At 40.2% G+C, this 20,654-nt stretch overlaps 1 protein-coding gene across 4 annotated transcripts; it reads right to left on the bottom strand.

Annotated features, from left to right (window-relative positions):
- Positions 1-827: 827 nt before the first annotated feature.
- Positions 828-20,275, bottom strand: pals1b (protein associated with LIN7 1, MAGUK p55 family member b). 4 transcript variants are annotated; one of them, XM_030404769.1, is made up of 14 exons: positions 20,035-20,275; positions 14,885-15,359; positions 12,813-13,021; positions 9,516-9,593; positions 7,730-7,849; positions 6,487-6,648; positions 5,748-5,825; positions 5,469-5,652; positions 4,214-4,282; positions 3,969-4,040; positions 3,186-3,347; positions 2,800-3,002; positions 2,475-2,585; positions 828-1,806 (listed from the first exon to the last, which is right to left on the bottom strand). In XM_030404769.1, exons 2-14 carry the CDS (start codon positions 15,210-15,212, stop codon positions 1,630-1,632), a joined length of 1,953 nt encoding a protein of 650 aa, XP_030260629.1. In that variant the 5' UTR covers positions 15,213-15,359; positions 20,035-20,275; the 3' UTR covers positions 828-1,629. The 4 variants fall into 4 exon arrangements, with proteins under 4 accessions (XP_030260629.1, XP_030260630.1, XP_030260631.1 ...); XM_030404770.1 differs by having other exon boundaries at positions 7,730-7,837; XM_030404771.1 differs by lacking the exon at positions 9,516-9,593.
- Positions 20,276-20,654: the final 379 nt, after the last annotated feature.

Here is a 20,654-nt window from a genome sequence, read left to right as displayed (position 1 = left end):
TGCCCTGAATTAAAATAATTGTAATAATAGTGCGGGCTGTCGGGACCTCGTTAAGTGCAAAGTGTTACATTCTTTGCTAGCTCGCTAAAAAGCTAGTTAGCTTATTCATAATGGCTCAGCAGAGAGCTCTCATTTAATCTACTTTGAGAAAGACTTGCTGACGCGGGATCTCTGGGCCACCAGGAGTTGGGAGTATTGGTGGTACAGCTGCATGTTGCTCCAGTCCTCCTGTTCAGCTCAGTAAGTTTCCAAGTTAAACTGGTATCGTGATTTTAATTCAGCAGCTTCATAACATTGAAAATTATGTTAAGAATCACTTCATTCTCGAAGTGTGAGTTTAAACTTGGTACTGGATCATAGTTCAAATTTGAGTTTAAATATATGGTGCAACAATTTGATCTTGGTTTGCAGTAGGATAAACTGAGGTTTTAAAGGGAGGATTAAATTGAATCTTTCTTAATGTTAAGATAGATTTAAAGTTTGGTGGAACCACATTGAAAGTTAAACCATGATGTAAAGTTGCAATACGTAAGAATTGGCCACCAAACATGGGGCAGCATATCCCAAGATTTACCGCTGCTTACTGGAGCTGCTGTTATCTTGTTAGCTCAGTTAGCTTTGCATCTAGCTTTGGGCTGGGATGGGGTAAGGCTAGCTGGTTAGCATACTGACTTCAGTAGACATGCCAAAAGTTATATTTCCTCACATTTTGGTGCAGCCCAGCCTCAGGCTATATCTGTGTTGCAACACCAATATTACCAAATGTCTTTCAATTATGTTCTCTATCGTAAGATTTCAAGTTGAAATCAATACACTCAGGATTTACATCACTTGTTCACATATGTATCAGTTTTTATTAACACTTCTCCAGAATTGTGCTTTTAAGCCTGCGAGGAAAACATACTGTATTTGTTGGAGTTACACTAAATGAAGTGATTTCAGAAGTACTTTGATGCATGATATACCGATAGCAATTACAACCAGCTAGAGACAATACTTTAGATTTGAGGTTTCTTATCACAGCGTAAATGAGACATGAGACTACATAAATAATACTGACACTAGTGGAAGAACTCCAAAACTGTGCAGGTTACAGCAGATTGTTCTTCTGTGTTTCTGACTGGAAGACATTACACTGCAGTCACTTTCAGCACAAGTGCATCTTATCTGTTTGCTTTGTCAGGAAGTCATTTTATATCTGACATTAACACTCTCAGTTGAGTGTACCGTTTGGTTTATCACACTTACATGAAATGCAACAATAAAATATCCTTTTTGTTGTCTAGAAAATATATATTTACAATTATAAATAACTATTAAGAATAGGATAGAAATATTTCTATTTGTTTGATATATGACTTTGCATAAAACTGAACAGAAAAAAACAGAACAGAAAAAGACACACATAAACACATCAACAAAAAGAAATATAAGAAACTTGAGTCCATTCCTGCAACACGTGGTAAAGATCACCTCCTCTACAAACGAGGAGAATGTGCATTAAAAATCCAGTGACAATGAGCACTGTCCATCCTTCATTCTTTCAGTCGCCAACCAGGAACATTCATAGTTGCTCTTTTGTTTACCTCCTCCAACCCCGAGGCTCCCTGTGGTTGGACCCTGTAACCTCTAGCACAGCCAGGAGGTTGGCACCCACTGTGGCTCAGTGTCCAGCTTGTCTATCAGCCTGCGCAGCTCATGGAAAGCCTGGTCCGGTTCCATGTTCACGATGGTCGCGTCGAAGAAGTGGCCAAAATTGTGCTCCATCTCACGGGCCTTTTCAATAACTTCCTTCAGATCTTCAGGCTGTGCAAAGACAAACGAGACATTAAGCCTTGAAAAAACATGAGAGGATGCAGAGCCTTTTAAAATGACTCATAGGCATACATCTACAAGCTGTATGGAACCATTTCATGTTTGAAGTCCCCGTCTACTTCAGTTTTTCAGGAGAATGCTGCAATGCTGTTTCCTGTTTTGCTGTGAAGCTCCACAAATGTTTTGTTGACTACAAAACCTCTTCCTAACTTATTCTTTAAGATGTTGCCTTTTTTATGAAAATAACTTCATGCATGAGTTCCAAACTATTAGTTTTTCGGTTTTATTATTTTCTCCTTTAAATAATCTCACACACAGTTTTGCTGTCTAAGAATAAGTTTGTTTGGTCACGTACCCAATTGTTTTTGAAATAAGATATTAAGATACACATTTACATTAACATTTAGGACAATTAGCAGAAGATTTTGTCCAAAGTGACATTCAATAAGTACATTTGTCACAAGATATTGGTCTGTAGTTCAGGATACACATTGTTGTAACAAAAAAAGGAAAAGGATAATGTGAAAGGAAGGTTTCAAGTCATGCTGTTAATTTCTTGCAAACTATCCTCCAAATGCAAAAAAAGCAGAAAATAAAAAATACATAATTCCAAGGTAATGTACATCTGCATCTTAACTTGAACACTGTACTGTGGTTACCTTTGGTGTCTTCCCCTCTGTGGCCAGCAGAGTGCGTAGTCGTTCCTGAGAAGGAGGAGCGATGAAGATGACATAGGGCTTGAGGTTGGACGACCTCAATATCTGCAGTGACTGAAGAAGAGGAAAAACAGGGAGATATGAATATATGAAAAGGAAGGAGAGACCAAAACAAAGAAAAAAACAGAACAAAAAATTTACAAAACCAAGCACGACTGTGGCGTCTTCAACAACAACAAAAAAACAATTTCAATCATCAAGTCAGAGGGATGATGTGGGCTTGTAATTAACATGTTAGACAGAAACAATGTTGCACTCAGTGTCTCACCCTGGTGTGGAGGCAGAGCAAACAGATACGCCCAGAGTTGATCACATGTCGAACTGAGTCGGTGCTGGTGCCGTAAAAGTTCTTCTCATATTCCCCGGACTCGATGAACTTCCCGCCCGCTAGGTCGGCTTCAAAGGCAGACCGACTGATGAAGTGGTACTCGCGCCCATTCCGCTCATGTATCCTTGAGTTTCTGGTCGTGTCTGACACATGAAAAAAGGAAAATTAATCTGACTTAGTATGAACATCCTTAAACAACCACCGTGAGTTTTTATTAAGTGGTCAGTTTTGTGCAGTCATAGTTGAAGAGAGGTAAGGTTATGTGTGTTAAATCATGAATTGTTGATGAATTGTTGATACTGCAATGACTCCATGATTTGACTTACGTGGGATGGCGACGGCAAACTTTTCCGGTTCGATGGACAGTAGCCTCCGACGCAGCTCATCGTGACCGCTGTTTGTCGGCCCAATCAGAGCGATGGGGCGTTTTCGACTGGCTGGCTGGTGATAAAGCGACATCTCCTCGTAGGTCAGGATGTCATCTAAGTCTGAAGGGACAGTGGGGAGTGGTTTAATGAAACAGCCCTGACCAACATACCAAATCATTTTTAGCTCCTAGGCTGCTGTTCTGTAACCAACGCTGACCTTCCACCTCTCTTGGAAGGTAACAATGAACCACAACAATGTCACTACTTCTGTTTTTGTGGGCACACTGTCTTTTTAAACAATGTAAAATCACACTCTGTTACTGCTGGACACTGAGCAGGGTGTATGTCTGAGTGTATACGTGTTTCTATGTGTGAACCAATAACACCAAAGGCCCCTTCAAGCCATTTAGGCACCTGCTGGGCACCTGTTGATCCCGTCTGTGAAGACAGGACTAATCTGACCGGTGACACACCGAGTCTTGACATCCTGCTGCTGAAAACGACAAGGTATGTCAGGTCCAGCTAACGTGTGACAAAGTCTGGACACTTAGAAGCTGCCTGGCACACAAGCGCTTTTTCACTAGTGGTAAATGAGAAGTGACAATCAGAGTTTTGAGGGTTAAAGGCGTAGCTTCTTAACCATGACCGTTGAAGAGGCGGGTGCATGTTCTCAATCACGCAACCCACTTATCAAACCGTTAAGCCTCTGAAGGGACACAAAAAGAGTAAAAGTAGTCTTACCGGTATTTTTGCTCATGTTAGACATGCTCTTCTTCCTTTGTTTCTTGCTTTTCTTTGGATACCAATGCTTCCCTGCAGAAATGACAAGTCAAAAAATGTTTGCTTTATCATTTCACTTTGTTACAACCAACTGGATGCCACAAATTCTATTTTAATGAGTCAGTGCGGATGCAAAATGTTTGAGTTTGCAAATTACATATTGTACTTTCTCACCACATAGTGTGTATTGCACATGTTAAGCTCACCTTGTTGCTCTCGACTCTTGTCTGTTATAGTTTTCTTCAAGGTCTCCCTCTGCTGCTGGAAGCTTTTCCCTGAAATAGAGGAGAGCAAAGAGAAACAGATCAGCTATCCCACGATGTAAATATAGATACACAGGTCTAGTGCAGTGCATTTTAAACTTGAGAAGCCCGGTGTGTTTAAAAATGTAAGTTTGAATGGATTAGACTTTCCAGACGTGTCGAGGATCAGGCAAAAAGAAGGCCGCTTCCCATTTTCAGTGCTTAACCTCATTTTCTTCCAGCCACAACAGGCCGAGGTCAGAGAGTAATCGCAAATAATTCTTAGTTGTCTGTTTTAATCTTCTCTGACATGCCAGGATGGAAGTGCCAGGTAGGTTATTAGTCACAGACAACTTTTAAGTACTTTACTGTGACTGCATTCCCACATAAGACTAGGGATTGAATTAATAATCAACTTGGCAATGTATCGTGAGAAGTGATGTTAAGTTTATTTATCATTAATAAGCAGGTTTTCTAAGTTTATTTTATGTGCGTTTCATGAATTTACTGATAAATATCTTTATAAAAAGGTACTGAGACATCTAGATTTGTTTATGTAAATTACACAGGTTTAAAAGATCTGAGTAACTATCATGCAGATGTGATCCTATGTGTTGAACATTGCTGTATTGTTACTTATATAATTCTGGCAAGATTACATTGACATTTTTTTATTTGGATCTAAATGTTTGAAAGGGCTGCACAATTTCAACCAATGTATTCAAATTAATAAAGAATTATCACGTGTTTGCACATTTCAGTCTTGCAATTCATTTGCACTTGCTCATGGAATAACTGCTTTATTAACCAAGTGACCTTGAGCTGAAAGGAAGACTTGATCTCAGAGTTTTATTCTCAAGACAACGTCAACGACCCTCATTTACATGCAACTCTTTGTTGCTCCAATTTCTCATATTTTTCAGCCGAGTGCACACAGGTTGTTAAAATACCAAATAGGCAAAATGCAAAAAGCATATGTAAGACTGGTGTGATAAAATATACATTTGCATGCGTTGCTTACAGTTTGTAAAGTGTGCTGTTGTTAGATTTTCCATTTGTTATGTTAAAATAAAGATGATACTACAAAGCACTTAAATATATAATACCCGGATATGAATCTTCTTGATTTTTAGTATTTGTAGCAGTTTGTCCTTGTAGTTATCTGCCCTTGTGAAGCAACACACTACATATTGATATTCAGCTCTGCTCCAGTCCCTACCTGGAATGAGTCCAGCCAGGGGCTGGTTGTCCTCATCGCCGTCCCTGTAGGCCTGCCACCAGTTGGGGTCATCCTGGCTGATGACGTGGAGGATATCTCCCTTCTGGAAGGACAGGCCCAGCTCTCGACATGGCACAAAGGGGTCATCCGAGGGGTCATAATCAAAGTAAGCTCGTACGTGCATCTGAGGACAGGGTTTACAGTGTCAAGGTTGGCATGGCATGCATGCAGACAGGCGGTCCCACGCATGCACACACACCCACATCATTAGAGACTTACCACTGTCTGTCTGTGTGGGGCAGGTTTAATCTGAGAGCTCGGGATGAGGAGGAAGGTCAGAGTGCCGTGCATTTGTTGCTGACGGAAAATAAGATGGAGTGTAATGAATGAAACATAACAGAGATCACATTTCCATAAAGCAATATCTTTTACTGACATTATTTACACAGGGCCTCAGACGTTTAGCAGGGTTTCATTGCTATGCAGTTGGTTGAATATTACACTTTCAGAATATGCAATTATGTTAAATCAAATTTAAATTGGCACAGGAAAATAAAAAACTCTCAGAGTGTCTCAGAAATAAATTCAATCAGCAGTAATGTTTGTCATTCCATTAAGATAACGGTGATCTCTTAAAATTAATGTATACATTATGTGCCCACAACTCAACATCTTAAGTTTGCTTTTGAGCCTGAAAGAAGCATGAAAGAAGAAACTTAAGAGTGAAATCGACAAACACTACCAACAACAACCATCTGAAGGCTAAACATATCTGTCAAACTAATTGTGCACTAATAGGGAAGTGGATATGTAATGTGTATAAAACATAAGATCACCAGCTATGGAGGAAAAGATGGTCCAAGTATTTATGAATAAATTTGATTGTATTTTATGGCAAAGACCACATAATTTTAGTTAAGACAGTTTAAGCACCTATTTGTCCACTATAACAAAGATACTTTACTATAATTTCATTTCCATGGGTTATTGTAAGTGATCAAAGACCACTGGTCCTCACCAGTAAATCGTGGACTTCATTGATGTGTTTCCCCCGAATGGAAACCCCGTTGATCTCCAGGATCTCATCTCCCTCGCTCAGAAGGCCGCTACTCTCTGCTGCTCCGCCTTTCACCACACGACTCACCACCACACTGTCCATGTCGTTACGTACTGTCGCACCCTAAAGGCCGGACACAACCACAGCTCATTTAATGTAGATGACAGGCGATCTCACAAAACAAGCAGGGCATTAATAACTCATGCTACACTTATACCCCATAATATTCCCTAAAATTACAGTGAAAAGACAGATACAAGGAGAAGAGGCAACAGTTTGAATGCATAGGAGTATGTCTCATACAGCGAACACCATTCACTACATTTACATACACACTGTCTTTCCACCACTAGGCTGAAATATGACAATATTCAGAGCTTGATACAGGTCATGTAAACAACATATCCTGCCCTGATATTCTGTATGAGGCCTTTTTGCGAATGTTACGAGCATTTTACAATTAAGAGGTATGTGCTAATATTTTTAGGGTTTTAGAAGCCAGGGACATGTATACAGCATATTCAGAATATGGGTCTCATTTGGGGTTTTTGACGCAGTTTGCCACATGGCCTCTTGCCTGTTAACAGTCAGCTCTGTGCGCTGCCTAGCTGCCAGTTTGCAAAGAGATAAACAGCTACTTATGAAAGAACTGGATATAAAATGTTTTTTGCATCTGTTATACTGTTAATTTTTGTATATCACATTATATATGCTGAATTTGACCATGTTATGATTTTGTTCAGCTGCTGTCTTGGCCAGGTATCTCTCGTAAAAGCAATCCTGACCATAATGGGACTTCCTGGTAAAATAAAGGTGAGACTGTGTTCATTAATTGGAGTATACATGGCTGCATGGGAATATTGGTGGATTTTCAGCAGGGCAAGGGAGTATTTTGTGCATGTAAAGGCAGTCACTGTGTCAGTGCCAATGGTTTCAAATGGGCCTAGATATACCTAGGTCTTAATGTCTCATCTTTGTTCTTTGAATTTGACTGCTGTGTGGACATTTTTCAAATTTCACTGTAATTATATACAGTACCAACCGTATTTCCTTGTTTCTCACTGCCTTGTCTCTCTTAGTGGCTTCTCACAAGAGCAGTTATGATGAAGCACAACATTCACAAGCTTAGAAATTCAGAGAGATGTATGCACACAGCAATAAGAGGAAAAAGTTGACAGTATTCATTCAATAGATGCCGTCTCACCAGTGGAGTGTCGCGGGCCTTTTCCAGGCGCACCAGTTTAACCGTCTCTCCAACATACTGGGTCACATTTTCCTCTGCCATTTCCTGCACTGCCACACTGTCATGGACCTGCATCAGTGCCTGCCACATAAAAAAAAAAACAGAGACACACATAGAGACAGACAATACACACATACAGACAATTTACGAACAAACAATAGACAGAAAAATAAAGGAGAAGGCAGCATGAGAAAGAATGAACAACTTCTGATTATGTCTTTATAGGTGTCTGTTAGGACTACGATAGCTGGTGTGGAAATAAAATTACCATAATCGTATAGCATTGTTTACAACATGAAATGCGTATATATTTGTACTTTGTACTTGTCAAACTGATAAAAAAGAGGTAACTATAATAAAATGTCAGACATGCACCCGCTACAAGAAGCCTACCAACGCCCAACATCTTTTATAACAAGACCAGTCAGCAAGCCCACCTCTAAGCTAGAAATAAAACACAGATTGCTCCCTCACTTCATTTAACGTGACAGGCGCTCTGTACCCCACAATTAATAACCGTCAGTCCAAATTAGTTTCTCTATCCGGCAGCAGAGGAGACCGGAGAGAGCAGAGGCCAGGCTAAGCTTTGGCGTATGCACAATCTGTCTTAATCTCCACCAGCGTTTAGGAGCCGGGATCCACCACCATCAATCATCAAACACCTTTGGCTACCATGCTCGTGTCCTAGAAAACGGTGAAAGGGAGACAAGTGGACTTGAGGGGACCCTATTCCTCTCACACATGCACCTGTCTTCATTAGTATAGGGTATGATGTTGTTTACCTGTACAGACTACAGGGTGACTCATGTGATCCTCTGCTCCCTGCAGAGGAACCAACATAATCTGTTCCACTTTCAGTGCCACAAGGCAAGGCTCGCATCACATCACACTGCCCCTCCTGGCTACATGGATCCAGGTCAGTGGAGGGGTTAAAGGGGCAATGGGAGAATTGGTAATTCTCAGTGAAGGATCAGGTCGGAACTCTCAACCATAAAATCACAGCCGAGTCTTCCACCTGAGGTCTTTTCTCACCTTGCTGCCTCTCTAATGGACGATGACGGTCTGATAATATGGTTACAGTTTTTTCTACTGAAGAATCACTGAAGCTTGAACTGACAAATGGAGAGCGTCGTCAGCTCGATACATTTCAAAGCAAAGCCATTTGAATATCTGTTTGATGCTTTTCATGTTGACAGACCAAATGCTAAACAGATGCCCCATTAAATAGACACAAAGGTAACCAAAATCAAGTGTGCAAGGTTTTTTATTATAATACCACTCTGAACACAGCATAGAAGTGGCCTGCCTGTACCTGAGATGCCTAATCGTTTCCATAATAATAGAGCATGTGCTTAAGAAGAACGTCTCCAATGTCCAGTTAGACAGCTGTGCCAACAGCAGCCTTAGTAGTGCACCCCAGTATCCTTACGAAGGCCACAACTAACCTTTATTTTCATTATTGCTTAATCTACCGATTGAAATGTGAAATATGCTCATCTCAAAAAAACTCAAAGAATCTACATGAACCTTTAAAAAAGGGGAGGAAGGGCACCAAACCCTCACATTAAAGGAGCTGAAACCAGCTAATATTGGAACTATTACCCAATTAGAAATAAATCTGTACAACACTAGTTATATTTCCAGTTCTCCAATCACCAGCATATCAACTAAATAAATGAGTTTGTCTAAAAGGCTCAGCTGTTTTTTTTTTATAGTAATATTGCAAGATGGTGTGCTGACATCTGACCTGCAGATGAGGACTGGTGAGCAGAGCCCGCAGCTCCAAACCCTCCTTCTGTTGGCTGGACTGGAGAATCTTCTGCACCTGAGCAGAAACACAGACACATAGATCTATGTTGAGGTAATGTTTAGATATAATCACCACTACGATTAAAGGATCTCTAATCTCTTAATTCAAAGTTGTGACAATAACAAAGTCACTTTTCTTAAAATTGATGATTTAAGTCAGATTTTAGCGCAGAACTGGTCTGATTGCTTCGCGTTCCCCACAACCTGCGCTGAAACTGGGGAGGCGGCATTTTTGTAACTTTCTATAATCATCAACTCAGCATTCACACTCACTTTACACACTGTGACTGTCTAGCTGCGAAAAAAGAGAAGGGAGCCAGGGTTTGAACATCTCTCTATCACTGTTTTTACCTTCTCGACACACATTTTCTGTCACTTCTCATGTGACCAACCTGGTGTAACACTAAAAATGAGTCTCAGGAGAGCCCGTGCGAAAAGGTGTAACCCAGCTTTAAGTACTGTCCTCGCATCTCCAAAATGTCCAGTTATACATTATCATCTGTAAAGCAGAATGACATTTGATGAATACATGAATGCTCCACAGACGATGTATTCTTTGGATTCTGGTGACTCAGTGACCCATATCTTAGCACAAGAACCTCAGGGCTGACTGTCATCTTTTTACACATCATATCTGTTCTGAGATATACCAAACACAAGACGTGGCTGACGATGACCTTTCCGTTAGCGCCCTTGCAAATATCTTCTGATTGTGTGCATTGCTTTCTATTTGAAGAACATGTTCTACAATTCATGCAAACCATCCATTAGTCTTACTTTACTTGTTGCCCTTCATTGGTCTATATAACCTTTTTCACGACAGTGTTTAATATTTCACTGACATTTCCACTTTCCTAAAAGTTAGAGTTGCACAAATATCCACATGAAGCCTAGACACTAAACTATTCATCTCCTAAACCTACATGCATTCCAAAAAATACTGTTGTCTATGTAATGCTTAATGATGAGTCAACTGCATGATGAAAGAGTTTGGATTTTCAGAGTTGCCAGATAAATAAAACACAAATGTGTATGGACAAAGATGTACAACCCAGATTCCAAAAAAGTTGACACTTGTAAATAAAAACAGAATGTTTTCATCTGCAGAGATTAATTGAATATATGTTGAAAAGGATTAGCAAATGATCACACTCTGTTTGGTCTATGGTTGTTTTTACAAAGTGTCCTAACTTTATTTTGAATCCGGTTTGTACTTCGCTACAAGCTAGTAACTCTAAGTGGGGTTTCACATTCCAGACAGAAAATGTCTCTATGTTCACTCTGCTGTGAAGCAGCTTGTTAAATTCTTGCTGTTGCACCTGGAATAAAATAAATTAAAATCCACAACAGGATTTCTGTTCATTATCTTTGAATCAATGTTGTATTTAACAAGCATAAACTTGGAAAGCACCTCTCTGCTACAGCACATTACACTTCTCTTCCATAGCTTTTCAGACTTTCCACTCTGCTCCATTTTTATTCCTTCTGTTACGTGCTTCTATTTTAAATCATGTGGCTCTTGTGTTGTCATTTGGTGGGAAGATGTTATCGTTTGTGGCTTGGACTGTGTACTGAATAATGACAGCAGACCTTTTGGTATCCAGTTACTCTGTCTCTCTGCCTCTTCATCTCCTGTTTGCAGCTTAGTTCATCCAGTATACTAATCGAAGCTCTCACTAACAAGCTGACGCATGTCCCCCCACCCTCCCCCAGCAACGCAGCACCTCGGCCCACGCTGCTGTAAGCTGCTGGAGTTTCTTTTTCTGGCTGCCCAGATCCTGGCCTCCTTCCTGCGGTGTGCTGCACCAAGGGCTGCTGGGAGATTAGTTTACCCAACAGCCAATCTGAGTGTCACACAACACGGCCACTTAGTCACACTGCAGCTCAAACTATTATGTGTTGTTAAGAGTTCCAGGAGCTGGGTGAGTGTGAACGCTGAATTACTGTATGCAAGGGGAAAACGTGTTGTGTGTGTGTGTGAAGAAAAATAGATCATCTACGTCTGGCCCTCTATCTGCAAAACACTCCTGTCAAGACTAGAATAGCATTTTTATAGCAGTGCTATGTTGTGTCCTTTGAGTGAACTCTACACAGCTCATAGCAGCGTGTTTCTCCAAACAAGGCTGACTCGTACACATCTAGCCATCAGCTAAAAATCACGCTGCACCAGTATGACTGCACTGAAAAGCCTGCATTACATTTTGCGATGTCGCACCTATCAAAAGTTGACACTAATCCTAATGAAGTGCCCATTGTGGGTGTAGTCTGTCATTGTTGTACAGAGCTTCTACCTAATTCATAGCAAACCATATCACAATTTCTGTCTTTTCACAGGGACCAAGCTCTGTGTGGCAGACTGCATTTGCTTGGCTCTGCGGGGACACAAGTCAATTACTGTTGCTTTGCTTCAGTGGAGACAAACTGGCTTGTGTTTTGTCAACGAGGAAATCAGGTGTGGCACGATTCCACCGACTTAGACCTGAGATGGTTTCTTGTTTTCTGTCCCTTTCCGCACTGGAGCACAGAAAACAGGACTTTCAATGGTCATATAAAGAGGAAATCAAATCCAACATCAAATCAAACCAGTGGAATACTCAGCCAAGTATTTACACTTTGGTTCATGCCTTCTTTCTTTTCCATCCTAATTTTCCGATTTTAAATCTTCAACCTTCTGCCTCTTTTAACTCAATTTTCATGCATGGCCTGGATCCAACAAATCCCTCATTTTTGTTTTCACTCACCTTGTTAACCAGACAATTTACATTTTCATAATTATCCAGACTGGCACGGCTTTCTTTTGGGCAGCTTTGTTGAATTAATCATTACCTCGAGCAAAGATTTTTTTATGCTTCATTGAGCTTGTTCAGATGCTTTACTCGCAGAGGTACTTGCCTCTAAACAGAAGCTTAACAAGGTCCAAAACCACAAATTGGCCAATACAATCTAAGCGCTTGTTTGCACAAAGTGCCTCCTCTGTGGAGACCAGTGCTTGTCTCATGAGGTATGGATTTGGGTATGTGGCACAGTTAAAAATGTTGAAAAATTAAAGTCAGCTATTTATCATTGTGGATACAAGTAAGTCTATTTTCCTTTATTAAGTTTCTCTTGGAGCTCGACACTGAAACCACTGACCTAAATTTCCATAACTTTTCCTTCTGCAGCAAATTCAAAGACATTCCCCACAATGTTTGTTTTCAGCTTCGACAAGTTGATTCAAAATGACGATTCTGCATACCTCCTGGCAGAGATCCTGTGCTTGTACTGTGAGTGGTGAGTTGGGACTGACTCTGCTCTTCTGCTGGGTTACAGTGCTGTAAATGGTGTAGGCATTCCTGAAGTCCTCCCTTGCAAGGAGCTGCATTATCAGATCCACATCCTGCTGACTCTGTGTATCCGACAGGCAGTGCTGCACCCACTTCAGGGTCTGCACCAACTCTTCAAGTTCTGAGGGAGAGGCAGAAAACAGTGAGTCCAAAACTTCCAACCACAACAATGCACATGGAAAATTAAATGAAAGCTATGCAACAAGTTGTAGATTACCTATGTTAATTCTAACAATGTCACTGCGTACATTATGTGGAAATCCATATTTAGGATGTTAATTAAGAACTTTTCATAATTTCATGACTGAGCTGTAAACATGTTAGTAGTAGAGACACTAGACTTAGGCTCTTGAGTCACACAGATTTTACCTTAATACAAGGCGGATACCTAGTAATCATATAAGAGAGCAGGGGTGGCACCCCACCTCAGAAAGTAGTGCGGTGCCATCCCTGCTGTTAAGGCACAGACCTCATATAAATACTAGGTTTCGGCTAATGTTCACAGATGTTGGAAGATGGTATTAAACAATGACTGTAGCCAATGTTTGTCTTATCTGTTACATCAAGTCTGCCTCAGTGTACTGATTTTTCTTTACTTTTTTTAATCACTGAGGAGGTATTTGTAAAGCAGGCCAAAATGTTTTCATAAGCACTTGTAAGAAAAAAAAATCATTGCATGAATAATGGTGAAAGGTTATATTAAAAGTTGTTTCATATGTTTAAACTCTTTCAAAGCAAGTGTAAAGGAGGGCTGAAGGTCTTCAACACAGTTGTTGTTTTTTGGATAATGAGGATCTGTCTTTTGCTGACACAAAATGGGATATAAAAACACCAAAAACAAAATAAACATTATCAACAACAACAACAACAGAAAAACACTGGTTTAGCATTGGCATCAGCCAAAATCTTTATTTTTAACTTCCTTACCAGTACAACATTTCATAATCAGTTCATCCCTAATAAATATTGTATCTGCTAAGAAGATTTTCATTCATGAAATATCTATGAAAACTTGTATTTCTGACATTTGTGTCTTTGTTGGAGAGATTTTTCTCCTCCAGTGATATTATGAAAAAGAACTGTGGGTGTCTGCAGTGGATTTCTAGAATTTTGCCCCTGAGTTTCCTTTGCTCCTTTGAGTCTATTCAAGTCTGTCAGGCTGCTGCAGTGGTTACATTGTTTACACTGGAAATGTGGCTCATGACATTACGGATACATTTTATAGGAATTATTTTTCTGCAGCAACTTAAACTGTGCAGCAATGTATTGTATAATTATGTATGAGACTAATGGGAGCAGTAATAGTTGAGTGTCCCAGTATGACCCAACACAAGAACTATTGTAGTAATCCTGAAGTATAATAATGCCATGATCTGTATAGTAATCCTTCAAAAACACAAGTTCACCTCTTTTACTAAGTACCAAAGCTGAGAACTATTGGACCAGCTTTTCAACAAGTAAGCAGGGTCACAAAGTCAAGTCAGGGAAGCTGCCCAGACACATTCAGAGCAACTGTAAACATGTTTTTATCAAGCATTCCTGTATTTACACCCTATGTCATTTGCTATACAGTATACAGACACTCACTGCAATAAATCAAACCCACGTGCTCTAAGTTCTTAGCCCATCCTCTTAAATTTAAAACAAAAACCCCTACCCCTTTGTATCATCAATATAATTAATCAGAAATTATTTCATGTTATTGTGGCCACTGATTGGGCTCTTTGCTCGTTATTCCAGAGTTAGGATGGAGACATTAACCAATGGTAGACAGCGCCTGAAAAAAACACCACAATCCTTTACTCCCACTGTCCCCTGCTCTGCCCCCTCTATGCACATTGTTTTGACTCCTTTTGTTTTCACATCTCTCTATTCATCTCTGAGGTCTGATATCCTCCTCCTTTGTAACCCTCTTTCCTCATTCCACCGTCTCTGACCTCTTTAAAGACCTCGTAACCCTCACTCTGTTGTCCTTTCAACTCACCGACTACAGGATCCTGGGAGCTTGTGTCTTTGCTGGCATTTTCCTTCCCCTCGAAGGTGGGATTGTCAATTCCCACCTTAGGGTTCTGCGACAACTTCTTGAGCCTTAGTGAAGCGTTTGGGTCGATGTCGTGCCTCCCCCTGCCATCCTCCTCTCTCCTTTTCCTCAGCTCCTCCTGGTAGTGTTGGATCCGCTCCATGTGGGCACTGCAGTTTGGAGATTTGACAAGGCTACTTTCCTCCCCCGGACAGTCAACTGCCCTCTCTCTGTGGCTCTTGGCCTGACCAGAGGCCTCTTGCACATAACCGTTCATGTGGGACGTGATCATCACTGCTGTAGCAGAATACAGCTCAAACCACCCCAGTATTTACTAAGATCTGCTTGGGTGTTATGAGCCACCAGTGCTGCTCAAATCAAAGGCCATAGCACGCAGGGGAGGATGTAGTCATTAAGGTTCTTTCTGGAATCGGTCATCCTGAAATACAGAGAAATAAAATGGGTTTTCCTTGTTATTCTTTTAAACTTTATTCTAAATAAGTATTTAAAAGGTAAACAAAATCAAGCATCCTTTTGAAAATGCTACACGTTTAAAAAAAAATACACACATGTTGACCTCCCTTTTTTCGCATCCTAAGGACGCCATAAACAGGAAATGAATGATTTCATTGAAAGCTCAGATATGCATCAGTTTGGCTGCCAATCTGACAGTGATTGATTGCTTCATTGATGATACTAAAGATACTAGAGAACTCTTGATCCTTGGTTGCCAACACATTCCCTTTTTCCCTGGGGTTAATTTACCTTCTTAAATATGTACTTTATGTTGATTGTATCTACAAAAGGCCATTAGAGAAAATTATCATCTTTATTAAAGCTCCAGACTCTCATCTGTCAATTTAAATGTTGACATCATTGTACCACAATAAGTCCTGACACAACTCATTGTTTGCAGATATGCAATTGCACAACTGATTTCTATAGTTCTAATTTGAATACTGTAGTTTATGTTTCAAGTTTGCTTAAAATGATTTCTCTATTTCTACTTTGTATTAGGGCTGAACGATATATCGTTATCGTATCTATATCTAGATATGAACATTCAAGATATTCATATCGAAAAAGCAACGATATAAACGATATAGATTACCCCGCTCGCCCTGCACGTACAGCTCTGGCAGTCGCAACAAAAATCCTTTTTACGATTGCCCTTGAATGCACCGCTAAGGCCAGCCAACCACAAACCATATTTCATGCTTGCTGTGGATCGACAGCTGAAGCCAACCAATGACAAACATACGAGGGCGGGAGTGAGGGAAACGGAGACTGAGACGCACACACAACTTGGCGACTTCTTTAGCTAGTTTAGCGACTTTTCAGACCCTCTTAGCGACGTTATTTCTAAAAAGCGACTAGCAACAAATTTAGCGACTTATTCAGATCATCAGGGGAAAGGCGAGAAATTTATTATATTGTAATTCTCCTGCTGCTTAGAGTCATCACAGTCTGCGGCTCCCCTGCAGCAGCGCCGGCTCTCTGTCCTCTCACCCGGCTGCAGGTGGCAGGTGTGTATGTGGGGGAGCTGGCTGGGGCAGCAGGAGCGGACGCCGCGACTGCTCGCTCTGTGGATTTGAGACCGTATAGCTGCCGTCTACTCTGTTTTGATCCGTTAATTCTCTGAATTCATAGTCTTTCTAGATTCCACTGGTACTTTACCAGCGATAACCTGAAGCTGCTGAGTCTCGATCTTCACTCTCACTCTTTCTCTCCAGATTAGGATGTCATCGTTCATCTTGTAAAAATGCACATAGTTTGTTTGATCTTCTCCCTCCCTTTACTGTAGTTACTTCAAATATATTTGTCTCTGTAGTGAGTTTGTGATTATTTGGTAAAGATTTCTCTATCAACCATTTGTATATGGCTTAAAATAATCTCTTTATTTTTCTGAAAAATGCTTGGTTTTCACCGAACCCGTAGTCATATCGTATCTTATCGATATCGAGATATCTGGCATGAATATCAAGATAGGAAATTTTGTCCATATCGTTCAGCCCTACTTTGTATAGCCTATTTTACAAAAGCTATTAAAAAATAGACCTACAATCAAGTTTTCAACCCAAAACTGAAGAGACAGCAACATTAAAATCTCTGCCAAGGAGGTTATGTGTTCACGTGTTACTGTTTTTTGTTGTTTGGTTGGTTGGCTGTCAGCAGGATTACACTAAACTTACTGAATGGATTTCCATGAAACTTGGATGGAGGATGGGTCTCAGCCCGGAAATGACCCATTAACTTTTGGTGTGGATCTAGATAAACGAGCAGGAATTTTTCTCACTTTCTTTGACACTGAGATTTTTCAACATTTTTGTTATTTCTCATGGAGTAATACATGGATCAAGATCATGGATTAAGGTGGCTGTTATCTATGACTGAGTACAATTTGATGCAGATCCTAGATCTGGTGATTTTAAATTATGGTTGGTTTAACATTTAGAGTGACAAACGATTGAGTTTGACATTGGATTACACTTGATTTAATTAAATGGGACCGTTGGGCCTTAGAGGTAGTATGCATGCCACTCAGTGCCATTCCGGTTACAAACGTGTCGGTAGATGTTCATTTACTTTTTATGTACCATGTGTTATTTTTGCCAAGGTAATCATTCTGGTATTTGGACAACTTAGTGAATATATCATGTACTGCTGATATATGTGAATTTCCCTGCAGTGGATCTGTAAACTCTTAATTTAAGGAAAAGTATCTTGTTTGTATTCTCACCCTCACTAACTCTGTCATGGTCCATTTAATTGATTAGTTTGACAGTGGTAACTTGCCTCATTCAACGTGTGCTCTTTCAACAGCCTTGAGATTCAACAATTCTTCAACATATGAACGCCTGATAACTTTCCCATAGATTTTTATGTATTTTACAAATAACCATTTCTTCCTTTCAGTTAACTACCTGTTGATCAGTGCTAACATCTGCTCCTACCTCCTCTCATTTAACCCACCACTAATCTAACTCTTGACACTGAAAGCCCTCTGGCCTTAGTCCCCTGAAATCCCTCAGTTCAGCCTCATCCAGCTATTTGCTTGGGTACACCTGTCCCCAACTTACCCGTCCTCATCAACAGCTTAATCATTACATCCATCTGTAGCCTATGTATGGAAGCCTAAATGAAGATACAACATGTAAATGTGATGCCTGACACATAACTGCTACTACCTGTACTGCCATTTTTGGGACTGATCTATTTTAAGGGTGCGACGTGCATTAATCTGGATTAGCAGATTTGGTAGTATGGGAGATGTTCTTTGACCAGTGATACACACACTTTCATCTTTTACATAATGACATTAGCTTGAGTTTAAATACCATGCAGCAGCTTAATTAGGGTTCTCTATCTGCCAATCCGCTATCGCTTAATGCATTGCCTGCTTTAGACACACCTGTATGCATATTTCCTGGAACCCGAATTGTGAAACAGACTTACATGTTAAACCGTCCTCATTTCTACTTAACAGTTAAAGACACCTTTCAGTAAGCACTGAGAAAACCCCCCGTGTGCCAAAGGATAAACATGACTTTGTCACTGAGAGCCACCTATGAGGCTCATGTCATATAGTCAGTCATACACACGTCACCTACTACTTCATGGCGGGCAGCCCTCCCCCTCTTCTACCTACTTCCCACAGCTAATTACGTCTGGCAGGTCTATCCCTCCATCCCTCTTGGTCCAAGCTCCCAAACCCCTCCCGTGTGGAAGCATTTAGCTACGTTTAGAGCGGCGGAGTACGGCTGACAAACAGCGCAGACTGCCAGCGCGCCATCTGTTCCTGTAGGCTTAATTAAGCTTGGGATCTCATGCCCCACTCTGGCTCAGTGGCCACCACAGCACTGGGAGGGATGCAGGGAAGGGACAGAGGGACCTGGGTGGAAGATTGGGAATAAATGGAAGTGCACACACCCACCGAGACATACATACAAGTGGCAATGCGAACAGTTGGTGCTGGGAATTAGATATTCATATATCTAATTGAGACCAAACTGATCATGTTATGGACACTGCAAGATTATAAAGATGGTGAAGCATATGTCCGAAATCATATAATAGCTATTCATGTCCTGTGAGGTCAATTCAGACAGTAACAATCAAGCTTATATCTGGACAAGAGCTTGCATAAGAGCCTGGCAAAACTTTTGGGGGGTGAATGTGGTTATCAAAAATATGTGACAGATGGTGTAAATTTTACAGTACAATATAACCTTAATTGTCAAAAAAGACTCAAACAGTAAACATCACTGGGAATTCAATAATTATAACTTACCCTAAGCATCACTATCTAGGTCATAACCCCTAAAAAAAGAGTTTTCATATCAGCCCTTATTGGAGATTATATATGCTGAAACTAATATAGCTGATTGAGGGCTATATCGTTGAAAGATATGGGAAATGCTTTCTCACAGATACTCCAATGGTACCTCAAAACACTTAATAGATTATACTTTAACAGTTCAGTTAGTATAGTTAACTGTGACAGACATATGCCCTAAACCGTAAAGGTTAATAACATACCAATCCCAACGTTTTCATTTGAATAGATACATGTCCTAACAGGTGATTTAGTAGTAGTTGTAATGTGTTATCCTTATCTCTTTCCTATCTCCACCATTTTGGATTTGCCAAAAAAATAACCTTATAGTCACTGAAAGTAGCTTCAATGATGGGTAAACTGAGTTTCCTGCACCACCACATCTCTGGCTATAATTAGTCACATTGATTCATGTACCTGGTGGGTGAAAATGGAAAATATTCTCACAGATTAACGTTAGTCATAGTTGTGTGATTTAAAACTTGCAGTTGCTGGCTTGTCTTAAGGTAACTTAAAGCTAGCTAAGATTTCAATGAATCAACCGCAGGACTTAACGCGAACGTTTCCTATTGTATTAACTATCCTACGCTGAGCAACTTGCCAAAACAGACACGTAGACTTTATAAACACACTTAGAAAAACAGTATTTTTAATTTTACGAGGTAAAATAGAACTTAACGGCACGTTAACAATGGCATGGGAATTAGCTTAGTAGCCTTGTACCGCTAACTGCGTAGCTTAACATCAGCCGTCCCGTGAACAAACTGCATGTACTCACCACTTTAAAGACAGCAAGAAGAATAGATTTAGGTTGGAAGCGGTTTTTCTTTTATAATCCAGCGCTCGGAAAACGTGTGTTTAAATCACAAACGGGGGTCAAAAGTAACACAGGGTCTCCCACGGTCCTCCCAGGACCGCGTTCAGCTGCTCGACTGACTTTTGTCCAGGCGCAGTCGGGACACTTGTGGCCATTGCTGCGAAACTGCGCCCTGCTGTTGTGAGTCGTCTCCCTGGCAACACTGCGGCTCTACAGCGCCCCCTCATCAAAATGCGCTGTCTGACAAAGTAATGAACCTGGTTTTTATGCATAAAATAATCTTTGGAGACAGTAATTCATGCTCTGTACACGATTATGTGTGTGTATATATATATATATATATATATATATATATATATATATATATATATATATATATATATATATATATATATATATATATATATATATATATATAGTTTTAAAGATGCACTATGTAGTTTTGGAGAAGAATTTCAAACTCATAATTGTAATATTAACAATATTAATGAGGTAATAATACATATTAGAAAAAATAATATTTATTATAGATTTTTTTGTCGCAGAACACTGTTTGAAGCTAGAAATGTGGCAGGGTCCGC

This window comes from Sparus aurata, chromosome 22 (assembly GCF_900880675.1).
Source record: "Sparus aurata chromosome 22, fSpaAur1.1, whole genome shotgun sequence".
Taxonomy (NCBI): domain Eukaryota; kingdom Metazoa; phylum Chordata; class Actinopteri; order Spariformes; family Sparidae; genus Sparus; species Sparus aurata.
The sequence above is the reverse complement of the archived record's forward strand: the minus strand, read 5'-3'. Positions and strand labels throughout refer to the sequence as shown.

What these genes read in the sequence shown, in the direction of transcription:
- pals1b (XM_030404769.1), bottom strand. Translation starts at nt 15,212, where the DNA reads ATGATCACGTCCCACATGAACGGTTATGTGCAAGAGGCCTCTGGTCAG. An exon ending in CTCCCAGGATCCTGTAGTCG is followed by an intron (nt 13,022 to 14,884) that starts GTGAGTTGAAAG and finishes CCTCTCCCTCAG; the next exon opens with AACTTGAAGAGTTGGTGCAG. An exon ending in CACAGGATCTCTGCCAGGAG is followed by an intron (nt 9,594 to 12,812) that starts GTATGCAGAATC and finishes GTTTCTGCTCAG; the next exon opens with GTGCAGAAGATTCTCCAGTC.